At 43.8% G+C, this 25,351-nt stretch overlaps 1 protein-coding gene across 1 annotated transcript in view; it reads left to right on the top strand.

The window, feature by feature from the left end:
* LOC143280896 (uncharacterized) overlaps positions 1-24,240 on the top strand; it is a 27,383-nt gene extending 3,143 nt beyond the window's left edge. Inside the window, exons 2-10 of the mRNA XM_076585653.1 lie at positions 656-1,845; positions 7,868-8,012; positions 8,581-8,687; positions 9,998-10,139; positions 10,597-12,704; positions 15,778-15,889; positions 16,252-16,515; positions 18,744-18,824; positions 22,211-24,240. Of these exons, the coding sequence (XP_076441768.1) occupies positions 1,384-1,845; positions 7,868-8,012; positions 8,581-8,687; positions 9,998-10,139; positions 10,597-12,704; positions 15,778-15,889; positions 16,252-16,515; positions 18,744-18,824; positions 22,211-22,374 (3,585 nt within the window). The 5' untranslated portion in view covers positions 656-1,383 and the 3' untranslated portion in view covers positions 22,375-24,240. The remainder of the gene's footprint in view (positions 1-655; positions 1,846-7,867; positions 8,013-8,580; positions 8,688-9,997; positions 10,140-10,596; positions 12,705-15,777; positions 15,890-16,251; positions 16,516-18,743; positions 18,825-22,210) is intronic.
* The last annotated feature ends 1,111 nt before the right edge of the window (positions 24,241-25,351 follow it).

Raw genomic sequence — 25,351 nt, 5'->3', positions numbered from 1 at the left:
GATGAATGTGACCTACCTAGTGGAGTGATGGCCTGGAGGTAACGCGTCCGCCTAGGAAGCGAGAGAATCTGAGCGCGCTGGTTCGAATCACGGCTCAGCCGCCGATATTTTCTCCCGCTCCACTAGACCTTGAGTGGTGGTCTGGACGCTAGTCATTCGGATGAGACGATAAACCGAGGTCCCGTGTGCAGCACGCACTTAGCGGACGTAAAAGAACCCACGGCAACAAAAGGTTTGTTCCTGGCAAAATTCTGTAGAAAAATCCACTTGGATAGGAAAAACAAATAAAACTGCACGCAGGAAAAAAAAAAAAAAAAAAGGGGGGGGCGCTGTAGTATAGCGACGCGCTCTCCCTGGGGAGAGCAGCCCGAATTTCACACAGAGAAATCTTCTTGTGATAAAAAGAAATACAAAATACAAAAATACAAATACAAACGCGTAAAAAGTGCACAGGTGAACAAGATTACTACCACTTCTACTACTACTAATGATAACAACAATTATAATTATTATCATACAATATTCTACTTAATACGTGTGTGTGTGTGTGTGTGTGTGTGTGTGTGTGTGTGTGTGTTTGTGTGTGTGTTTGTGTGTGTTGTGTGTGTGTGTGTGTGTGTGTGTGTGTGTGTGTGTGTGGTGTCCGGTGTTTCAGAGGACGATGACAAGAAGACGTCCAGATCGGGAATGGAACGCAGGGTCCACCGATTTCCACGGCACCAATCAACACTGAGCCGAAACCCTCCTGGACCTCAGTTTGCCCCTGTTTCATTCTTTTGACTGTTTATTCACTCGCTTTTGACTTTTTATTCTTTTTTTTTTTTTTTTTACCTTTCAATTCAGCTATCGTGACTTTCAATTATTCACATATTTTGACTGTTCATTTTCTTGTTTTAATCATTCAGCTGTGGTTTGGTGATTAAAGAAAAAAAAAAAAAAGAAAAAAAAGCAGCTTGTATTCCTTGCCACGATACGATCTCTTCCAGTTAGTTTCACAGGACACATCAGCAGTCGTAATTCCTCCAAATGTGTCTGTTCGAAAGCCACGCATAAACGACTAGACTGAAAATCAACATCATTTTTGACCATTTGTAGCAGACAATGGGAAAATAATATAACTGTAATTCTCAGCTGCCAAGAAGTCATCAGTCGCCCGTTTCAGGTTCGTGAATAAGCAGACGGTCTTGAATCGAAATTGATGGTGTGTTTGTAACGTTTATGTGAAGACACATCGATTTCTTTCCGTTTTACTAACGACAAAACGGTCATTAATTAACTCCAGCCTGATAACTCCGCTAAATATACGTTACTGGAAGCTCCAAGGTGAAGAAGAGCAGACAACTCACAGAGGAACAAGGACAGGAGAAAAGCACTCTCCCAGCAATGGTCCCAGTCAAACAATACATACAGACCGGTGAGACGTCGCAGACGACACCCGCAACTTTCCCGCCTCCTCCGTTCGAAGAGTCTAAACGCGTCGTCGTCGAACAGGATCCGTTATGGGATCTTTCCGATCCTCCTGACCCCCATGACCCCGTGCCCGCCATCATGGCGGGGGTACTCACCGACAGTCATCCTTCGTCAGGGTCAGGGACTTCCTTACACGCTCAGCCGCTCGAGGCGGTGGCCATGGATTCCAGCGTTTTTCCTGTCGTGGCTGCCCGGGCGTCGTGTGAAGAAGCCGTGGTGCCACCTTGCTGCAGAGACAGGGGGGAGGGGGGAACCAAAGGGGGGGAGGAGGAGGAGGACACCAGCAAGAAAGCGCGACAGAGCGGCGCGTGTAGCGTGTGTTCGGACAAGGCGGATGGGAACTTTTTTGGAGCTGCTGTCTGTCTTCCCTGTAAGGTAAAAAAAAACAACAACAAAAAAGTTATTTTTTCTGGTGGTGGTGGTGGTGGTGTGTGCGTGTGTGTGTGTGTGTGCGTGTGTGTGTGTGTGTGTGTGTGTGTGTGTGTGTGTGTGTGTGTGAAGGAAAACAAGCACAGGTACAGCTAAACAACCCTTCCGTTATCTCACTGAGAATTATTTTGCAAGGACGAAATCGGAAATGAAGAAAAAGACATTTAAAAATCAAAATAAGGGAAAGAAAAGAAAGTTCATTGACATCAGTTGCTGAATAGGGCTCATCTGAATTCTCACTGACGGGGAGAGCCAATTGTATGTCAGATATTTCTACAGTTTCATTCCCTGTGGACTCCGGAGATATCTCGGCATTGGTAGTGAACTGACATCCCCTGAGGCAAGTGATTCAAATGATGGATATCTCTATATATTGTATTTCTCATACGTGGGTATTCATAGATATATTTCGCGTGGTAAGTTAGCCAAATGATGAATAGATTATTTATAGTTTGCACTGTCTTTCCATATGTAAGCATTCATAAATATAATCCACGTGGTAAGTTATTCAAATGATGAATATTTATAGTATGCACTGTATTTTCATCTGTAGGCATTCATAAATGCATTCTCCTTCATATATATATATATATTATTACAGATCATATCACTTGGTGTTGTGTATATCGGTTTAGGATTGCCGGGGTTCGTTGTGGCAGAAGTGGTTTGTGTTTTTGTTCTTTCTGTTCCTTCCACTACCAAACGCACTTTTCATTAGTGTTTATTCTGCAGCTGTTCAAAAAGATGAAGCTGTGTTGCTTCATGGGAACTCCATCTCTGGAACCAAATTCTCTCGGACCCCATGTTTTACCTGTATGCTAACCGTGTCCTTTTCCAATAAAGAATAACACTTATTATAATGATGATTGTGGTCGCTGTGCCTCCTTGTCACAGGGTTTAAAATCAGTAAGGCACAACTGCATATTTTGAAGGCCAGTCTTTAATCAGCAGGCCAGGAGTAGAACTAGACAACTGACTGTCAGTGAATTCACTGTGTATGTGAAAATGTACTTACACCATGTTTAATATTCTCTTCGCCACATTCATTTTGCCTATCAGCAAAATGGTCGACCTTTTTTGTCGGTTTTTTTTTCTCTCTCTCAAACGACTCCTCCCCCCAGATATTCAATAATTCCGGAAACAGAAGTGATTTTTTTTTCATATTACATTATATGTGTGGAAACTGTGGACATAATGATTATTGTACGTGTTGTGATATCCGACGATTTTTTTTTTTCTCTCTTAGTCAGAACTTGACCTTGATTCAAGATCAAACACAGTATCAGTATCAGTATCATTAGCTCAAGGAGGCGTCACTGCGTTCGGTCAAATCCATATACGCTACACCACATCTGCCAAGCAGATGCTTTGACCAGCAGCGTAACCCAACGCGCTTAGTCAGGCCTTGAGAAAAAAATAAAAAAAAAAAAAAATAAAAAGAAGAATAAAAATAAAATAAAGTAAAAAATAAAAATAAAAATATTAAATAAAATTTTTAAAAAGATTTATTTTTATTTTTTTTAAGATTAAAAAAAAGAAAAAAGTAATGGTTTCGCAGGGCTGTGTTTCTAACGAGACGCGGCGGCAATGTGCCGTTTTGCTGAGACAGGTAAAGCTTCCAGGGGCAGGTGGAACGTTGTGTACCTGCCGGTCTGACCCCCCTTGTCAAAGTTTTACGTAATGAGCAGGTGCTGTGGGAATTGAGCAGGTGGTCACACCCACCTCTATGGACAAACAGTGGTTGTGTTGGCGTGAACAAGTGGGAGGGGGGTATAATGGGGAGGGGAGGGGAGGGGAGGGGAGGGGAAGGAGGACTGTGGGAGGAAGGCATGGAGAGAGTCGTGTGTGTGTGTGTGTGTGTGTGTGTGTGTGTGTGTGTGTGTGCGCGCGCGCGCGTGTGTGTGTAAACGCGTGTGTGCGGCCGTGTGTGTGTGTGTGTGTGTGTGTGTGTGTGTGTGTGAGAGAGAGAGAGAGAGAGAGAGAGAGAGAGAGAGAGGATAAGAATAACTTTATTATCTCCAACTGGAGAAATTTGGTCAGGTGCATTATCACAACATAGACAAGTAAACACCAATAACTGTAAAAGTCAACAACAGCTTTTAAGCTTTTACGAATATTACGAAGACACAAATGTAAAAATTATCACATACACCGTTTCATACATACATCTACGCACAGGTAATTACAGGTATTCGTAATGTAAAAACAGAAAGAATTAAGAAACATTATTTTGAATGTAATTATAAGCATAGCCTATTATATTGCACATTCATTATAAAAGACAGATAAGATAAGAATAAGGATAAATTGCGGAAAACCACAACCAGATAATCAGCACACACCCGCACACACCCACCCCACACCCACCTCACACACGCGGTTTGAAAGCATTTCACATATTCCCTTTTAAAACATTGCAATTAATTATTACATCGTAATTATTAACAGAAATATATTTAGAATATGGACGTTAGCATTAGAAATTTTCCATTGTACATTCATCTTGCATATTGCACATTATTCATCCTATATATTGTACATTCATAATAACCAGTTGTCATGTTTTTAAGCTCAGTAAACACACACACACACACACACACACACACACACACACACACACACACACACACACACACAGAGTTCTCAAGAATTTAAAAGGTGGATTGAACGTGGAATAAAAGTCTTCAGAGCTCTGGATTTCAACTTAAAAGTTCTGTAGCGTCGTCCTGATGGCAATAGCTCATAATACTTTGCTAAAATATGAGTGTCGTCAGTTGCTATTTGCCTGCTTTTTTTAACCACTCGACTTTCATACAGCTCTTGCATACTAGCTTGTTTCACTCCCACAATTTTACAGCATACACTCATGACATCGTTCAAAACACGCTTACTCCTCACTCCCAAACTTCCATACCAGCACATAAATGAAACTGTGAGCACGGACTCGATACAACAAGTGTCTGTGTGTGTGTGTGTGTGTGTGTGTGTGTGCGGGAGTTGGAGGGAGGGGAGCAGGTGGTTACACAGTAGGGATGGCGGGAATTAGTGTGTTTGTGTATGGGAGAGAGCGAGGGTGGGGTGGAAGTAAAAGGGAGAGAGAAAGATACAGAGAGAGAGAGAGAGAGAGCTCAGAACTTAGAACTTTATTTGTAAGGATTATTATTTTAGCCTTGACCTTATGTTTCCAACCTGTCCTGGCTAATCTACTGCCACCGTATGAAGAGCATGCAAATACATAGAATTAATTTTAGATTTCAGGAAGACCAGATCTGACCCCTTGCCAATTATCATTAAAGATAAGCAAGTAGAGATCATTAGCGACTTTAAATTTCTCGGACTGATCATTTCCAACGATTTGAAATGGGAGAAAAATACGGAAAAAATTGTTAAGAAAGCACAACAGCGCCTGTACTTTCTTCGGCGCCTCAAAAAGTTCGGAACTAAAACAGAAATCATGGTTAATTTCTATCGAAGAGCAGTCATTGAAAGTGTGCTAACCTTCGCTGTTACTGTTTGGTACGGAAACATTTCCAAGGCAGAAGTTGTAGCCCTGAACAGAATCGTAAAAACTGCCAAGATTACCGGGGCTGATCTACCTTCTCTAGAAGACATATAAGCGGCTTCTCAAAAAAGCAAAATCAATCAGCCAGGACGAATCACATCCAGCTTTTTGGATTTTCGAGATGCTCCCCCCCGGTCGACGGTACAGAAGTACAAGGACGAAAACCAATCGCTTCGCCAATAGCTTTTTCCCCCAAAGCAGTGAATGCCCTGTCTCTCGAACAAATCCAGTATGATAAATAGAATTGTGCAATCAACAGCCATCTACCTGAAGATCTAGTCATCAGCCCCATCCACATGCAATATGCAGCTTCTGCGCGCGTGCGTGTGTGTGTGTGTGTGTGTGTGTGTGTGAGAGAGAGAGTATGCACAAGTTTTTATATTGATACGCACTTGTATGTATCCTGATTTCTACTGTATCTGTGTTTGTGTATGATTTTCGACTTATGTTCGTGTCTTGTTATGTACTACCCCCCACCCCCAATATTCCTTGTGACCCCAGTACACTTGGTAATAAAAACATATTCTATTCTGTTCTATTCTATACATGAAGGAAGAGGTCAAGAAAAAAAATCTGCGCACTTGAACATCCATGATGTTAAAAATAAATCGCTAAATACATAAAATGAATAAATGGAAGCGCGCGGATTAGGCTCCACCCATAAGAGGGCAACACCTCAGAAGAACGGTTCCAGTGTGCGATCCAGCTGCAGTACCGTCATTTCGTGCCTAGCGTGACTGGTGACCAATCAATAACTCCCAAGTCCTGACTCAAGCCCTGTCTCTCAAGGCCTCTGACTAAGCGCGTTGGGTTACGCTGCTGGTCAGGCATCTGCTTGGCATATGTGGTGTAGCGTATATGGATTTGACCGAACGCAGTGACGCCTCCTTGAGCTACTGATACTGATACTGATACTTCCAAGCTTTCGTCATTTTTTTTATGCGATTTTTTATTAATTTTTTTTTTTTATTCGTGGTCTTCGTGTGTGTGATGTCTATTTGAAATCCCATTTTATCCTTTCCATTTGTGTGTGGTGTTCATTTACTGTTGCCTGTGTTGCATTGCGAGCCTTTGCCTGTCTTGTTGAATTGTTGTTCATTGATATACCTGACCTCAGTAGTCTTTACCAAGGTGTGTATATGTTTGTTTGTTTTTTTCTAAGGGAAGGAGGTGGGAGTCTGTGGTCTGGGAGGGGGGGCTGGGGGGGTAGGTGGATGAGGGGTTGAGGCATTCCCTGGTGTGTACGCAATAGTTTCCCTTGATATCAATACCATTTCATTCTTGTTTTAACATGTGGGCTTAATACGATTACTTTAGATGAAATTATTGTGCGCTCGCCATTTTCAATGGAGAGATTTTTTCTTTTTTAAAAGATGGTGACGACTCTCTGAATGTAACGTTTCCACATAAACGTTACGAGTACTTCGAGATCTTATGAGAAAGATGTCTTCTTTTAGAGAGAGAGAGAGAGAGAGAGAGAGAGAGAGAGAGATGATCACATGTGAAAATCTTTGTTTTCAGAGATTTTTTCATTCGTTGGTGTTGTCCTTTTTTCATAGTTTTCCCCATTGTTTTTTTTTTTTTTTTTTTCCATTCGTATTTGTTGCTGGTTTTCAAAGTATTTTCAATGGCTGTAGTTGTTATAGTTTTTCAGAGTTTCTTTTTCTTGTTATTCATGCTTTTTTTCCATTCGTTGTTGTTGTTTTTGTTGTTTTTCAAAGGTTTCTTTAGTCGTTGTTATTGTTGTTTTTCAAAGTTTGTTTTTTTTCTATTCGCTTTTAAATCTCGTCTCAAAACTCACCTTTTCCCTCAGCAGTAAGTTCAATTGTGGCAGGTCCACTTCCTTTGCGTTAGCTGTGCTTGACTATGTATGTGTACATATGTATATGTACATAACTACATGCATGTGTATGAATGTGTATTGTGTGCGCGTGTGTTTATGTAAGTTTGTGCCTGCCTATGTGTGCGTATGTGTTAGGGTAGCTGTTAGATACACATGTATTGTTAAAATGTATGTACGCAGTGTGTGTGTGTGTGTGTGTGTGTGTGTGTGTAGTCATATTTGGTGTGTGTATGTAACATAGATGTAATGTTTTATGTTAACAAAGCGTTTTTGTAAAGCACCTAGAGCAGATTTCTGGATAGTGTGCTATATAAGTATCCATTATTATTATTATTATTATTGTTTTTGTTTTCAAAGTTCTTTTTTTCCCCATCCATTGTTTTTCAGAGATTTTTTTTCATTTGTTGTTATTGTTGCTAATTTTCTTTCCTTTTTTTTTTCTTTCCCCAATTCGTTGTTATTGTTGTTTTTCAATTAAATATTTTTCAGAATTTATTCGTTGTTGTTGTTGTTGTTGTCGCTGTTTTCAGAGTTGTTTCAATCGTTGTTGTCTTGTTTTTCAGAGTTTCTTCATTCGTTGTACGAAAGACGGGGAGCCGACGATCGTCAAGCAGTGTCAAGGCCGCTGTGACATCAGCAGGCAGTTACGTAACCGGTGTCAGTTCTGTCGGTTCCGGCGCTGTGTGGCTGTAGGCATGATGCGAAAAGGCAAGCAGCATATCGCGTTAGGATGTTATTGTTATTGTTATTATTATTATTATTATTGTATAAATAATTTGTCTGTGTGTGTGCGTGCGTGCGTGCGTGCGTGCGTGTGTGTGTGTGTGTGTGTGTGTGTGTGTGTGTGTGTCACAGAGCGAGAGACGGGGTGGGGTGGGGTGGGAGAAAAAAAACAAACAAAAAAAACAACAACAAAAAACAAAAGCAACAACAATAACAAAAAAACACAAAAAAACCAACAACAAAACAAAAACAAAAACAAAAACAAACAAACAAACAACCCCCAACAAAACATGGAGAAAGAGGAGATTTATTTTATTTTATTTTATTTTTTACAAGCATTGTATCATGCAGTCGAACTTAGTCAATTGTTGTTGTTTCTCACCTCCAGTCTCTTCCATCATTTTGCTTCATCTGTTCCCCGCCCCCCCCTCTTTTTTATTATTAATTTCTCATAGTGAAAAACGAGTGTGTGTGTGTGTGTGTGTGTGTGTGTGTGTGTGTGTGTGTGTGTCTCTGTGTGTGTGTGTGTGTGTGTGTGTGTGTGTACCTGCAGAAAAGCCGGAAGTGGTGCAGGCGGCAGAAGGGCAGGATTTGTGTCGGGTGTGTGGGGACTTGGCCAATGGCGTGCACTTCGGCGTCATCACGTGTGAAGGTTGTAAGGTCAGTCTTCTCTCTCTCTCTGTCTCTGTCTCTCTGTCTCTGTCTCTCTCTCCCTCCGACCCCCGCCCCCTTCCCCCCCCCCCCCCCCCCTCCCCGACCCCTGACCGCATCAGACCCTGCCCCCCAACACCCACCCTTCCCATGTGTTTGAATAATGGCCTGAGGCCGATGTACAATAAACCATTTGTCTTGCCTTCTCTCTCTGTGTCTTTCTGTTAACATCTTGCATGAAAGTTAATATTCACAAAACTCATGCAGCATGGATTACAGACAAAAACAAGTATCAGACACACTACCCAGGTGACACGAATTTTTGTTGAGTCCCAGGCCGTTTTAGATACCTTGGAATTGTTGTAGCAACAGGTATATATAGACTTCTACTTTCAGTCTTTGATGGTAAAATAGCTGAAAATTAATAAGGAAAATGTTAAATAACATTTCAATGCTAAGATACTTGCCTGTACCACATCTAATTATAGTTATTATTTATTATTTATTTATTTAGTTAGTTATTATTTATTATTTATTTATTTATTTGTGTAAGCTTATCTATCATTTATTCACCTTTTTTTTTCCTCAAGGCCTGACTAAGCGCGTTGGGTTACGCTGCTGGTCAGGCATCTGCTTGGCAGATGTGGTGTAGCGTATATGGATTTGTCCGAACGCAGTGACGCCTCCTTGAGCTACTGAAACTGAAACTGAAACTGTCTTTCTGTCTCTCTGCCTGTCTGTCTCTCTCTCTATATCTATCTATATCTTCTCTCTGTCTGTCTTTCTGTCTGTCTGTCTGTCTGTCTGTCTGTCTGTCTCTCTCTCTCTCTCTCTCTCTCTCTCTCTCTCGTGTATTTACTATGATGAAATTTTGAGACAGGTTCTCCTCGGGAAGAGCCAGGTTCCCCTGGGCACCACTAGTCACCAGACTGTATTGCCATCCATAATGTTTGGCTGTCCAACCTCACTCCTTGGCTCCCATCAGGCATTTTTGGATTACACAGTTATTTTTTTTAACAGAGACGAGGAACTTGTTTACTCCCATTTAAAAAAAAATTTTTTAGACAGACAGACATACACACACATATACATACAGGAACACGCACGCACGCGCGCGCGCGCGCGCAAACACACACACACACACACACACACACACACCACCACCACCACCACCACCACCACCACAACACATGACGCCACTCTTCGCCCCCCCCCACACACACACCACCTCCTCCCCCACCACACAGACTAATAAGCATAAGAATAAACATACTCATTTACCTACTTACTCATTTTCTATCACACACATTGATGTACAGAAATTCTTTCGACGAGGCCTGAACGAACATGAGAGCTACGTGTGTCGGGGCTCCAGAAGCTGCGTCCTCAACCCCCGGAACCGGAACAACTGTCGCTACTGCCGCTACCAAAAGTGTATAGCAACCGGAATGTCCAGAGACGGTAGGTAACCCACCTCCATTCTCTTTTCCTTACGAACCCCCCACCCCCACCCTCTCTCTCCCCGCCCCTTCCCGCCACCCCCACCAGCCACGCGCCAGTTCCCCCGACCCTCCGTCCCCCCCCCCCTCTCCCCATACCGTGATCTCTGTTGTGTATGTCTTTTATCCTTGGTCTTTGTGTGTCATGATGATAATAGTGATAATAATTATTAATTATTCTTATTATTTTGTAGCTCCGAATTATTTTTTTTAATTATTATTTTTAGTCAAACGATGACATTGGCCTTAGGAGAACCCGTGCACACACGCACACACACACATGCACACTCTCGTGCACTCAGCGTTAACCACACGGTCCACAGTGCATACTCCTGCCAGCGTCGAAACACATGTTTACGTCACGTTACCGAGAGGGTCATCACCATCAGGTTCATCAAAATTTCGTGTGTCTTCTGCAGCTGTCAAGATGGGCCGGCCGCGCAAAACGTACACTGCAAAAACGAGCGCAGAAGAGGTGGAAATTCCTGCCACTATCACATCCGCTGCTGTGACGAATGCCGCCGCCACCACCACCACCAGTTCCGACTCAGGAGAGAAGGCACCATCCCAGGTCCAAAGTGAAGATCCACAACAGCACAACGACTCCAAGACGTTCCCACCATGGCAGAACCACGCCCTGGCGTCATCATCCTCGACAGGGGAGGAGCACCTGGTGAGCTGGACGCCCTCTGCAGACGAGTTGTGGGAAAGGAACAAGGCAGCAGCCAGTGATGCCGCAGCTGTCGAGGCATCCATCCCATCGGCTTCCTTCACCACGTGCGAGCTTCCCAGCCAGTCCGCCTCGCGCTTCTCAGCCGTGCCTTCGTCCTCAGTGGTGGGGCAGCCTCTGGAACCACGTCCTCCTCCTCCTCCTCCTCCTCCTCATGACTGCCCCAGCGACGCGGGGTCTGTGGTGAATGATGCAAGGAACGACACAGCGTTGTTTCCCTTCCCGGTTACCTGCTTCACCACGACGTCCTCTGCCGTGATGGTTTCAGAGCACCCCCTCCAGCCTTCTACTACTAACCCCTCACACTCCGGACACGGTAGGTTGTCGTCATTGTCACAGCCAGAGTGCCAGTCTTGGGCCTCTTCGTTCTCTGTGTGTGCGAGGAGTCCTTCAGGGCTGTTGGGGAAGGAGGTGACGGGACCCGAGGTCCGTACTGCGCCATCCACAGCAGCATCCAGCATTACTGGCGTTACCTGCACACGACAGTATGCTGACGCCTGGCCAGTTGACTCCAGCAGCCATACAGCAACACAGTCATCTGCTCAGAGATCCCTCACCGCCTGGCATGACCAGGAGGGCAACATTGGGGTCAACCACAGCCGAAGAACTCAGGATCTCAGTGTCAGCATTCCTGTCCCGCAATCCCAAACCCAAAGGGTGTCTGCATCAGTGGCTGTAGACCCAGGCATTCTTTGCGAAAGTGATGGAGACTCGAGCCGAGCGGTGAAAATCCCCAGACGAGATGATGACGTATTTAATCACGCTTTTGGATCGTGTGGGCAAAGCGGTCAAGGAGACAACCCTGTATTCAACAACGCGTATAGAGTAACTGGGAGCGTGAAGAATTCGGGTCCATTTTTGACCGGAACACCCAGTTACTGGGAGGAGGGCGTCAGAAGTCAGGGCGATTCAACTGATGATTACCCACACGACGTATCCACGCAGAACCTCGCAGGCCACTGGAGATCTCTCCCAGGCGGTCCCCCCAATCCCTCCGTGGGAATGGCTTCAACACAGACTGATGTGGCGCAACCCTCCTCCACCTCCACCACGCTCCTCCCACCGTCAGGACCAGCTCAGCAACTGTCAGGAGGGCGTCACCAGACTGCAGGTCTTGCAACCCACCACCACCACCACCACCACCCTCACACTGTCCATGGGAAGCAGAACCAGGTGATATGGCCACAGTTCTCACAGCTCCAAGGCTCCGGCCACTCAGCCCACGAAGGAGGAGAAGGACAACTCGGCTTGCAGTACCCGCTACTGTCCGTCAGCCGACAACAACAACAAGAACAGCAGCAGCAGCAGCAGCAGCAACAACAGCAACCACCACCACCACCACCACCACCACCTCCATCCTATCCTCCAGCCGTTGAACCACCTCCGCCAGACGGTTCTCCAGGCCAGACCCACGTCATGGACTGGAGGAACAGGGGAGGCGTGTACGAGCCTTACCTCAACAAGGACGACATGTTCAGGGTGAACCAGGTCTTCGTGTCGGTCAACACCATGATGGAAGCCGCCGAGGTGAACGAGAAGAACCCGTGGAACACCCCTTCCTCCTCTGGCGGGCCGCCCAGCGAGGTCAGCATGTTGGAGGAGCTGATGCAGAGGGAGTACCTCTTCAGCCCCAAGCAGATGACGGACTACTGGCAGACCCTGACGTCCAGGTGCGGCCCGGTGCCCGTGGGCGGGGAGATGCCTGACAGGTGTCGGAGGATTCTGGCCGCCATGCTTCAGAACTACACGGACCTCGTGGAGGCCTCGGACAATTCCAAGTATGAGTCCGCTGAAACGGTGAGTGCTGCTGCTCTCTGTTTGTCTGTCTGTCTGTTTGTCTCTCTCTCTCTCTCGATTTACAGTAAATCTCGATAAGATCAATATTATAGTTTTTCCACAAGGGAGGTCATCATGAAAAATGGTGCTATGGTGACAGGGAAATAAAAGTAACCAATACATATAATATTTAGGAATGTTATTCACAACAAAAATGAGTTTGACGTCTGCGTAGGATGAAGCAAACAGAAAAGGGAAAACAGGTGTAATCCAAATTATAAAATTACTCAGGAGACTGCGTTCGACTGACGCACAGCTTTTTTTGAAACTTTTCGACACTCAAATTGAACCAGCCTTGAACTATGGAGCGGAAATATGGGGACTCATGTTTAATAACCAAATGGAAAAGGTACATACATTTGCAATGAAGCGCTTTCTTGGTGTCCCATGACACTCATCAAACACTATAATGTATGGCGAAACCGACAGGTACCCATTGCACATTAGATCAATTGTAAAATGCATAAAATATTGGCTCAAACTAACAAGACTGCCAACATCACGATTGTGTAGACAAGCATACGAGATGCTGCTGCTGCAAGAGGAAAAGGGCAAACAGAACTGGGTATTCCACATCAAGAAAACACTAACAGAACATGGATTCGGTCTTGTTTGGATGTACCAAGGAGTAGGGCACGAGAGCGGCTTTGTATCGGAATTTAAAGTGAGACTTATAGCATGTTACAAACAAAACTTGCACGGAGAAATAGAGAGCAATGATAGGTATAAATGGTTCTATTCATTTAAATCAGTATTTCAAACAGAGAAGTATAATAAGATTATAACAAATAAATGGCATAAAATCTGCTTTGCGAAGCTCATATTGAGAGCACTTGGACTGAATGCCAACAGAAGATGGTTCGATTCAGACGTTGCAACATCTTCTTGCCCCAAAAATGAAAATTATTTTATGTTTGACTGCAAAAGATATGAACTGTACCATTTTCAATACAGCTCCCACACAGAGAAAAGATTTGTTCGGCAAACTGATGACAGAAAATGAAGATATGATATTTTCACTTGCAAAATATGTATCTGAGGCAATAAATATACGGAAAATGTTCATCATCGGTCCAAATACTTATCAATCATTTAAAAATTAGTATGGGTTATTTGAGGAAAAAAGCAGAGATAAAAAGGAAGGGCTACATTTAGATGGTCAATCTCGACATTGTAATTATTTGATGTGTTCGTATTGATATGATGGGTTTTGATGTTGAGACATAAATAATTATTTCAGGATATTTATGTACTTTAGTATGTGTTTGTATTGATATGACGTGTGTCGATGTTACATGCGTAAATATTTATTATATCATTTATCTGTACGTTGTTTTCTGTGTACTGTCCAAACCTTGGGGACGAACGACTGAAAAAAAAGGCAAATTACCCCCCTGTCACATGTACTTTTAAGCTAATGACAAAGTGCCAAATTGTCGCAGATCTCTTATTAGTTTATGTTGTTTCAGTTCTGTTTTTTTTTCTTTCTGTTCCATTTTATCTGTTTTGCACCATTTTGTTCTGATTAGTACCTACTATGTCACCAAAGCTTTTCAGCTAATGACATTAAACATTTCAATGTTCTGTGTTCTCTCTGTCTTCTGTCAGTTTCTGTTTCTCTCTGTGTCTCTCTCTGTCTCCCCCTCTCTCTCCCTCTCTCTCTGTTTGTCTATGACTGTCTGTCAGTTTCTGTTTCTCTCTGTGTCTCTCTCTGTCTCCCCCCCTCTCTCTCTTTGTCTATGACTGTCAGTTTCTGTTTCTCTGTGTCTCACTCTGTCTCCCCCCTCTCTCTCCCCCTCTCTCTCTCTTTGTCTATGACTGTCTGTCAGTTTCTGTCTCTCTCTCTGTCTATCTCTGTCTCTCTGTTTCTGTCTCTGTCTGTCTGTCTGTCAGTCTCTCTCATGCTTTCCATGTCTGTGACGTCGTGTGCATCGCGCTTACTGATGTTTGTCGTGTCGCATTGCTGAACGGGCTGAAAACATCTTGATGGCATTAACATTCGTTCGTTCGTACGTTCTCTCTGTCTCTGTCTTTCTCTCTCTCTCTCTATGTCTATCTGTCCGTCTGTCTGAATCTGTCGTCCGTTTGTCAGCTTCTCTGTCTCTGTCTCTCTTTGTTTCGCTTTGTCTCTGAATCTTTCTCTCTCTTCTTCTCTCTGTCTGTTTGAATCTCTCTCTCTCTCTCTCTCTCTCTCTCTCTCTCTCTCTCTCTCTATATATATATATATATGTGTGTGTGTGTGTGTGTGTGTGTGTGTGTGTGTGTGTGTGTGAGTGTGTATCCAGAAACTACATAGTTTCTTTTTAATCATTGCCAATTTTCTTATTTAAAGTTGTCATGCTCACCCCATTTGGAACGTACTGTTTCTTGATTGTCTCTTCCAACGCCTGTTGTTGCAATCTATCTCTGTATATTATTCCTTTTACAGCAGAATTTCAGCATCCGCTGTTGAGTTTAAACTATCGTTTTCTCTGAAGGAAAACAGAATACTGTATATTCAGGAATATTCAGAACAATCGAAAAGAAAATCATCAACAACATCTGGCATAAAAAAACAACAACACTTACCTTGATTACGATACTCCTTTGAGAATGTGTTTGGAAGCAAAGTAAAAACCAAAATGAATGACACGTTGATAAACTATCAGAATAGCAAAATAACTATGATTTGCTCAAGTTCTTTCGCCTTGGTTTTTAGATGGAGAATAATGCCCATTTTGCAGAAAGTCAGTTTGTATCCATCAGTTTAAAGCTCGTGGTGTTATTTTGTTCATTGAGAAAGAAACACATGCCAACAACAACAACAACAGCAAGCTTCCCAGGTAGTTATATATATAGAATATTTTGTTATACTTCGAACGTTTGCATACATTTTGAATTGTTTACGTTGTCTTTGATACACGAATGTTGTTAACACAGTTCAGTTACTGTTTGTTTTTCATGTTTGTTTGGCTCTTTTGTTTATGAATTTGTAATTCTCCATACCTCACAAGCGGCGAAAAGAAACCTGTAATCTTGAACATTGTACCAAAAGGGAGGCTCGGAATGGCCCCAGGACGAACGAGTGAAGACTTACTGGAACGCCGTTCAGCGCCGCATCGTCAGAGGCACCCAGTGCTGTATCAAATGCTCCTACAAGGTCCCTGGTGAGTGCTAGTGAACTCCATTGGTTTGGCACATTACTACCACTGCTGCTGCTGCTGCTGCTACTGCTGCTAGCAACTACTTCTACTATTACTTCTACTACTACTACTACTGATGATGATGATGATATTAATACATTAAAATACCGCTTTTAAACAATAACACGTCAGATACAGTGCACACACACATATATCAAACACACACACACACACACACACACACACACACACACACACACACACACACACACACACACACCAAAACAAAAACAAAAACAAACCCAACAATCTGCACACATGCACCTTCCACTGGTAATTCAGGCCACAATTTCGTGACTTAACTCTGGGGCAACATTGTTGTACAGGGATGGAAGTCGTTCATCCCAACGACAAACACACGCTGGTGAGGCGAGATGTCATCTTTCCCTTGGGCCTGCTGTCGGCTTCCACGGTCTTCTTTGACGCGGAGAAGAAGGACTTCAAGCATTTCTTCAACTGGAGGCTGGATCGGGACAACCCCATGGCCATCTTCAGGCAGAGGCTGGTGGGGGTGGGCAGGAAGATCTTTGCCCAGCAGCTGGACCTCAGCGAAGTAGCCCTCCTCTTTGGCTTGAACGTCCTCTGTCTGGGTGAGTGCTTGTCCTGAATGTGTGGGTTAGACAGACTGACATAGTGACTGGTAGATGGATGGACGTCCTCAATGTGTGGGTTAGACAGACAGACATAGTGACTGGTAGATGGGTGGACGTCCTCAATGTGTGGGTTAGACAGACAGACATAGTGACTGGTAGATGGATGGACGTCCTGAATGTGTGGGTTAGACAGACTGACATAGTGACTGGTAGATGGGTGGACGTTCTGAATGTGTGGGTTAGACAGACAGACATAGTGACTGGTAGATGGATGGACGTCCTGAGTGTGTGGGTTAGACAAGACAGACATAGTGACTGGTAGATGGATGGACGTCCTGAATGTGTGGGTTAGACAGACAGACATAGTGACTGGTAGATGGGTGGACGTCCTCAAAGTGTGGGTTAGACAAGACGGACATAGTGACTGGTAGATGGGTGGACGTTCTTAATGTGTGGGTTAGACAGACAGACATAGTGACTGGTAGATGGGTGGACGTCCTGAATGTGTGGGTTAGACAGACAGACATAGTGACTGGTAGATGGATGGACGTCCTGAATGTGTGGGTTAGACGGACAGACATAGTGACTGGTAGATGGATGGACGTCCTGAATGTGTGGGTTAGACAGACTGACATAGTGACTGGTAGATGGGTGGACGTCCTGAATGTGTGGGTTAGACAGACAGACATAGTGACTGGTAGATGGGTGGACGTCCTGAATGTGTGGGTTAGACAGACTGAAATAGTGACTGGTAGATAGATGGATGTGCTCAATGTGTGGGTTAGACAGGACAGACATAGTGACTGGTAGATGGGTTGACGTCCTCAATGTGTGGGTTAGACAGACTGACATAGTGACTGGTAGATGGGTTGACGTCCTCAATGTGTGGGTTAGACAGACGGACATAGTGACTGGTAGATGGGTTGACGTCCTCAATGTGTGGGTTAGACAGACAGACATAGTGACTGGTAGATGGGTGGACGTCCTGAATGTGTGGGTTAGACAGACTGACATAGTGACTGGTAGATGGATGGACGTCCTCAATGTGTGGGTTAGACAGACGGACATAGTGACTGGTAGATGGGTTGACGTCCTCAATGTGTGGGTTAGACAGACAGACATAGTGACTGGTAGATGGACGGACGTCCTGAGTGTGTGGGTTAGACAAGACAGACATAGTGACTGGTAGATGGACGGACGTCCTCAATGTGTGGGTTAGACAGACAGACATAGTGACTGGTAGATGAATGGACGTCCTGAATGTGTGGGTTAGACAGACTGACATAGTGACTGGTAGATGGGTGGACGTCCTCAATGTGTGGGTTAGACAAGACGGACATAGTGACTGGTAGATGGGTGGACGTCCTGAATGCGTGGGTTAGACAGACATACATAGTGACTGGTAGATGGATGGACGTCCTTAATGTGTGGGTTAGACAGACTGGCATAGTGACTGGTAGATGGATGGACGTCCTCAGTGTGTGGGTTAGACAGACTGGCATAGTGACTGGTAGATGGGTGGACGTCCTCAGTGTGTGGGTTAGACAGACTGGCATAGTGACTGGTAGATGGGTGGACGTCCTGAATGTGGGTTAGACAGACTGCATAGTGACTGGTAGATGGGTGGACGTCCTCAGTGTGTGGGTTAGACAGACTGGCATAGTGACTGGTAGATGGGTGGACGTCCTGAATGTGGGTTAGACAGACATACATAGTGACTAGTAGATGGATGGACGTCCTGAATGTGTGGGTTAGACAGACTGACATAGTGACTGGTAGATGGGTGGACGTCCTGAATGTGTGGGTTAGACAGACAGACATAGTGACTGGTAGATGGGTGGACGTCCTCAATGTGTGGGTTAGACAGACAGACATAGTGACTGGTAGATGGATGGACGTCCTGAATGTGTGGGTTAGGCAGACTGACATAGTTTGCGATTAGCCAGCACTAAATTAAGAATCTGGAAATGTTTCATTTTAAGAGACTTGAATTGCTTGATAACTTTGATTTGAGTCACGTTAGAAAATTATCTTTTGTTTAAAGAAAAATTGAGTCATAATTATGCCCGGGAAATTAAAAAAAAGTATATTTTTCTGTATACCTAAAGTGGTTTTCGTTTTCATGCAAATAGGCTGTAATGTGATTTGTTTGGTAGTGAAGTGTTTATGTGATGCATTTCAGAACATGTGTGTGTGTGTCTGTGTGTGTGTGTGTGCACGTGCAGAAACGGGTGACTTTGCTGACAGTGAGGCACTGGAAAAAGCAATGCTTGACCTCTTGATGACTCTGAAGTCTTACATCGCCTGTAAGTACTCACCTGCTTGCCCAAAGTGTAGCTTTTACATACATCACAGTGTAACAACACCTGCCTTTCCTTCACGTGCACAGAATGTATAAAAAAGGAAGGAAAGTTGTTTTTCCCCCAAACATACAGTCTAACGTGCACTATTGTGTTGTTACACTTACCTTTCCAAACATACAATATTCCAAGTATAGTGCTTACCATCGATATACCCTAACACGCACTACAGTTTTACTACATCTCAACTACCTTTGAGGTACGCTTTTGAGGTACTGGCATGCAATCCAAGAACAGTGCTTGTACTTCCAATTTACCTTAACATGCACTACAGTGTATCTATACTTATTTCCTTTTTACTGACATACAATCGTAGTACAGTGCATACCCCAGTTTACCCTAACATGCATCACAGTGTAACTACATCTACCTTTCACTGACATGCAATTCGAACATGTACTAAAGTGTGATTCTGATAAAAAATATCTACCTTTAGCTGACGTACAATCGTAGTACGATGCTTACCTACAATATATCCCAACATATACTACAGTGTAACCACACCTATCATGTACTGTAATACAGTGCTTATGCACACAACATGCAATAGTGTATAACTAGCCTACCCTTTACTGACATATAATCCAAGTACAGTGTTTACCCCAATGTATCCTAACGCGCATGACATAGTAACGACGCCTATCCTTTACTGACGCAGTCCAAAGTACAGTGTTTACCTCAATGTATCCTAACGCGCACGACATAGTAACGACGCCTATCCTTTACTGACGCAGTCCAAAGTACAGTGTTTACCTCAATGTATCCTAACGCGCACGACATAGTAACGACGCCTATCCTTTACTGACACAATCCAAAGTACAGTACTTACCTCAATGTATCCTAACGCGCACGACATAGTAACGACGCCTATCCTTTACTGACGCAATCCAAAGTACAGTGTTTACCTCAATGTATCCTAACGCGCACGACATAGTAACGACGCCTATCCTTTACTGACGCAATCCAAAGTACAGTGTTTACCTCAATGTATCCTAATGCGCACGACATAGTAACGACGCCTATCCTTTACTGACGCAGTCCAAAGTACAGTGTTTACCCCAATGTATCCTAACGCGCACGACATAGTAACGACGCCTATCCTTTACTGACACAATCCAAAGTACAGTACTTACCCCCAATATAGCCTAACATGCAATATTGTGCAACTACATTATATCTATCTTTCACTCAATTACATGACTTAATGCCCCCAACCGCCAATATACCCTAAAATGCACAACAGTGAAACTAAATCTACCTTTTATTGGCTTACAGTCCAAGTTCAGTGCTTAACCCAATATGATGATGATGCTACTTATATTGCGCCTATCCTCGGTCAGAGACCAAGCTCCAAGCGCTTTACAAACACGGAGTCATTCGCACAACAGGCAGCCTCTCTGGGTTGAATCGATCGGCAGCTGCCATTGGGCGCTTATCATTAGTTTCCTGTGTTATTCATTCATGCTTCAGTTACGCACATTCTCACACAGATGTGTAACATTTTACGCGTGCAACCGTTTTGTTTATTTACCCCGCCATGTAGGCAGCCATACTCCGTATTCAGGGATGTGCATGCTGGGCATATTCTATTTTCCAAAGCCACCGAACGCATACATGGATTACAGGATTTTTGACCAGCGTATTTGATCTTCTGCGTGCATATACACATGAATGGGGTTCAGGCACTGGCAGGTCTGCACATATTTTGACCTGGGAGATGGGTAAAATCCCCACCTTTAACCCGCCAGGTTTGGACGGGGATCGATCTCAGGGAATTCGGGCGATAATCCAGCGCTCTTGACTCACTGCACCCAGCTACAACATTGACCTTTTCCTGACATCAGATCTAAGTAAAATGCTTACCCCAGTACTCCCTAACATTCTCTACATTGTCACTGCATCTACGTTGCACTGAAACCGAATCCATGTACAATTCCATTCCATTCCATTCATTCTCCTGCCCGGGATGGGCGTAGAGGAGACATGAGGGACGATTCCGTAGTCAGACGACGCCATCCGGTTCTATCTTCTGCCTGTCGTATCAGCGTAGCGCTATCCATATTGGTCCATTCCTTGATGTTGTCCATCCAGCATTTGGCTTGCCTCCCTCTTCGCCTACCACCCTCTAGCGTTCCCTACAATACTTACCCCCTAATATACCTGAAGATGTAACGCGTAACTGTATCTACCTCTCACGAATATCAATGCAAGTACACCTGTCTGCTCCCATTATACCCTGATATATGTATCACAGTGTTGGAACACTTGCCTTCGAAAATGTACAATGTAAGAAAATCTGCATATCAAAAACAGGTGCCCTCACGTGCATCAGAATGTAACTGCATCTGGTATACAATTTAAAAAGTACATTGTGTATATCCCCGATATTTCCATATATATATATATATATATGTGTGTGTGTGTGTGTGTGTGTGTGTGTGTGTGTGTGTGTGTGTGTGTATGTGTGTGTGACATGCATAACTGTGTAACTGCCTGTATATATATATATATATATATATATATATATATATATATATATATATATTTATTTATTTATTTATTAAAGACCCAAAAAATTATGGGGTCAAAAAATCATGGGGTCGTTGACACAACAAACAAATGCACTGCAGTTCAGCACATCGCTTGAAAGCTGTACATGTTAGCTCAGAATATGCATTAATTCTTCTAATTCTTCACCCAGTAAGCATACTTGCCTGACCCTTTACCATTTGTATTTGTATTTTGCATTTGTATTTCTTTTGATCACAACAGATTTCTCTGTGTGAAATTCGGGCTGCTCTCCCCAGGGAGAGCGCGTCGCTACACTACAGCGCCACCCATTAAAAAAAAAAATTCCTGCATGCAGTTTTATTTGTTTTCCCAATCGAAGTGGATTTTTCTACAGAATTTTGCCAGGAACAACCCTTTTGTTGCCGTGGGTTCTTTTAAGTGCGCTAAGTGCATGCTGCACACGGGACCTTGGGTTATCGTCTCATCCGAATGACTAGCGTCCAGACCACCACTCAAGGTCTAGTGGAGTGGGGGGTGGGGGGGAGTATCGGCGGGTGAGCCGTGATTCGAACTAGCGGGCTCAGATTCTATCGCTTCCTAGGCGGATGCGTTACCTCTAGGCCATCACTCCACCATACATCAGCACGCACACACACACACACACACACACACACACACACACACACACACACACACACACTCTCTCTCTCTCTCTCTCTCTCTCTCTCTCTGTCTCTGTCTCTCTCTCTCTCTAGCTGTCTCCATTGTTACCCTCCCGTTTACAGCATCTCACAGAAATGAATCACACCTGTGCCTTGCAGGTGTTCGCAAGATGAGCCCCAAGTACCGCATGGACCGCTTGTTCTTCCTGATGCCGCGCATGCGAATGATGGGCGTGTGGCACAGCTGTTTGATGAAGAACATGAAGTTTGACACCAGTCTCACCAAGATCAACATGAACAACATTCAGCTCGATGACACGTGACCACTCCACTGCAGAAAATTGGTGCCTGAATGAACAACAGAGCTTGCTGCTGTGCCTTGAGAAGATGGTGTCTGGATGGAGTGGGAATCTTCTTTTGTTTTCATGATGTTTGTTTTTTTTAAAATGTGGGTGTTTTCTTGTTCTTTTTTCATTTTTGTCAAATATTTTGTTTTACATTAAGTTTTCTTCTTCTTTTTTCTTCTTTTTTTAAATAAAAATTGTTGCTTTATATCGATTTGGGTATCTTTGTGTTATATATGATATTCTTGCAGGGTTCACGTAAGTTTTAAAAGTGTTTTTTTTTCACGAACTTGTACAAAGAAATAATGACAGGTCCTACACATCATTAAGAATTACTCTGGTTTGTTAAGTTTTTAAAAATTAATTTTGGCTCTCCATATTACTGGCGAAAAAAAAAAAGGCCTACACATCGTTTCTATCAGTGATAAACCTTAACACCGAAATGTATGACTTGAAGGAAAATGATAATGTGGAAGCTTCCTTTTCTCCAACACCACCCATGTCAGCTCACTTTGGCTGTATGTAGAGTGGGAAAGGGAGAGTGTGTAAGTCGGGGGAGGGTTTTTTTGAGAAAGAGTGGTTATGAATGTGTTATGTTACTTGTAATATTTTTCTTTCATGTAAAGCGCCCTGAGCTCTTAGTGAGAAAGGGCGCTATATAAATGTACATTATTATTATTATTATTATTATTATTATTATTACTGTAGCTCCGCCTTTCGCTGATGAGTCCGGTAACCCATTCCTGTAGAGTCCAGAGGCGATCTAACAGAAAGAACTCTTGTCCTGCGCCTACCGTTCTTGGGTGCCCAGTTGGTGAGACGGTCAACAGTGGAGTGAGACCTATCTGCCCTGCTTCCGCTAATATTTTCTGACACCGGTGGCTTTTTTTTATGTTAATCTTCAGTAAGCCATTTCAGTTTTCCAGTAGTTTTTATTTAATATCTAATTCACACACACACACACACACACACACACACACACACACACACAGAGACACACATATATATATATATATATATATATATTTGTAATCAGGAGGAGATACAAAGCAGATATGCTAGCACCTACACTGAGGTCTTCTTTTAATTGTCAGTAAGTTTTAGTAAGTCGTTTAGATGTTACAGTGACCAGAGTATTTCGTTTTTATGGTCTAAGGTTTGAGTAGTCACGTGATAGATGGGTCTATGTGTGTGTTCTTTATCAATGAGAAAGGTTGGGGGTAAGCTGCTTTTGTGTTGAAGGCCCTCACTTGGTCATTACAGTCATAGATGGGTCTATGTGTGTGTTCTTTATCAATGAGAAAGGTTGGGGGTAAGCTGCTTTTGTGTTGAAGGCCCTCACTTGGTCATTACAGTCATAGATGGGTCTATGTGTGTGTTCTTTATCAGTGAGAAAGGTTGGGGGTAAGCTGCTTTTGTGTTGAAGGCCCTCACTTGGTCATTACAGTCATAGATGGGACTATGTGTGTGTTCTTTATCAATGAGAAAGGTTGGGGGTAAGCTGCTTTTTGTGTTGAAGGCCCTCACTTGGTCATTACAGTCATAGATGGGTCCATGTGTGTGTTCTTTATCAATGAGAAAGGTTGGGAGTAAGCTGCTTTTTGTGTTGAAGGCCCTCACTTGGTCATTACAGTCATAGATGGGTCCATGTGTGTGTTCTTTATCAATGAGAAAGGTTGGGGGTAAGATGCTTTTTGTGTTGAAGGCCCTCACTTGGTCATTACAGTCATAGATGGGTCCATGTGTGTGTTCTTTATCAATGAGAAAGGTTGGGGGTAAGCTGCTTTTTGTGTTGAAGGCCCTCACTTGGTCATTACAGTCATTCAATTTCGCAGTGAAGCAGGAAGTAAAACAACAACAACGACAACCCCCCCCCCCCCTGCCCCCCCCCCCCCTCCCCCCTAAAAAAAAAGAGAAAAAAACCACTAGTAATCTGAACGACCTCTACGCATTGAATATGTGCGTGCATACGACCTCTACGCATTTCCCATGTGTTCACTGTTTCATTACCAGTGTAGTCTCTAAGCTTAAGGGCGAGGTAATTGATTTCAGGTGGTGCAACCAGTGGAATAGATATGAAGTCAGCATGTTGGAACTGGTGACATGATCTCACACTTTCGTCTGTGTGTGTGTGTGTGTGTGTGTGTGTGTGTGTGTGTTTGTGTGTGTGTGTGTGTGTGTGTGTGTGTGTGGTGGGAAGGGGGTGTCTGCTTTGTTAGGTGGTGTTGTTGTCTCTGTTCCCTCACCACTGCATGCGAGATGGCATTGTGTTCATAGCGCAGTCAGTCCGCGCCATATTCATCCTTGTAGGAGGAACGTAGCAGGATGGTTGAGACGCTTATCTGCCAATACAGTATCCGTGAGGTTCGGGGTTTGAATCCCGCTCTTGCCATTTCTCCTCGAGTTTGACTGGAAAATCAAACGTGAGCGTCTAGTCATTTGGATGAGACTCTAAACACATCTCCTACAAAGATCATATCACGAACGAAGAAGTTCGAAACAGAATCAGACAAGTCATTGGGCCCTACGAAGACCTGTTGACCTTGGTCAAGAGACACAAGCTCAAATGGTATGGCCATGTCATGAGATCATCAGGGCTTGCCAAGACATTCCTGCAGGGCACAGTGCAAGGAGGGAGAAGGAGAGGCAGACAGAGGAAGACTGAGATGGGAGGACAACATCCCAGAATGGACGGGCTTGAGGTTGAGCGATACAATCAGGAGGTCAGAAAACCGAGAGGATTGGAGGATGCTGGTTGCCAGATCACCTGTGGCGCCCCAACGGTCCACAAGACTACGGGATAGGTGAAGGTGAAGGTGATAAACACACAGAAGTCCCGTGTGCAGCACGCACTTGGCGTTCTGGAAAAGAACCCATGGCAACACAAAATCGTTGTTCTCTGGTAAAATCATGTAGAAGAAATCCACTCTGATGAAATCGACACAATGACGCCTCC

The sequence above is a fragment of the Babylonia areolata genome, chromosome 4, assembly GCF_041734735.1.
Source record: "Babylonia areolata isolate BAREFJ2019XMU chromosome 4, ASM4173473v1, whole genome shotgun sequence".
Taxonomy (NCBI): domain Eukaryota; kingdom Metazoa; phylum Mollusca; class Gastropoda; order Neogastropoda; family Buccinidae; genus Babylonia; species Babylonia areolata.
Note: the sequence above shows the minus strand (reverse complement) of the source record. Positions and strands in the feature narration are given on the sequence as shown.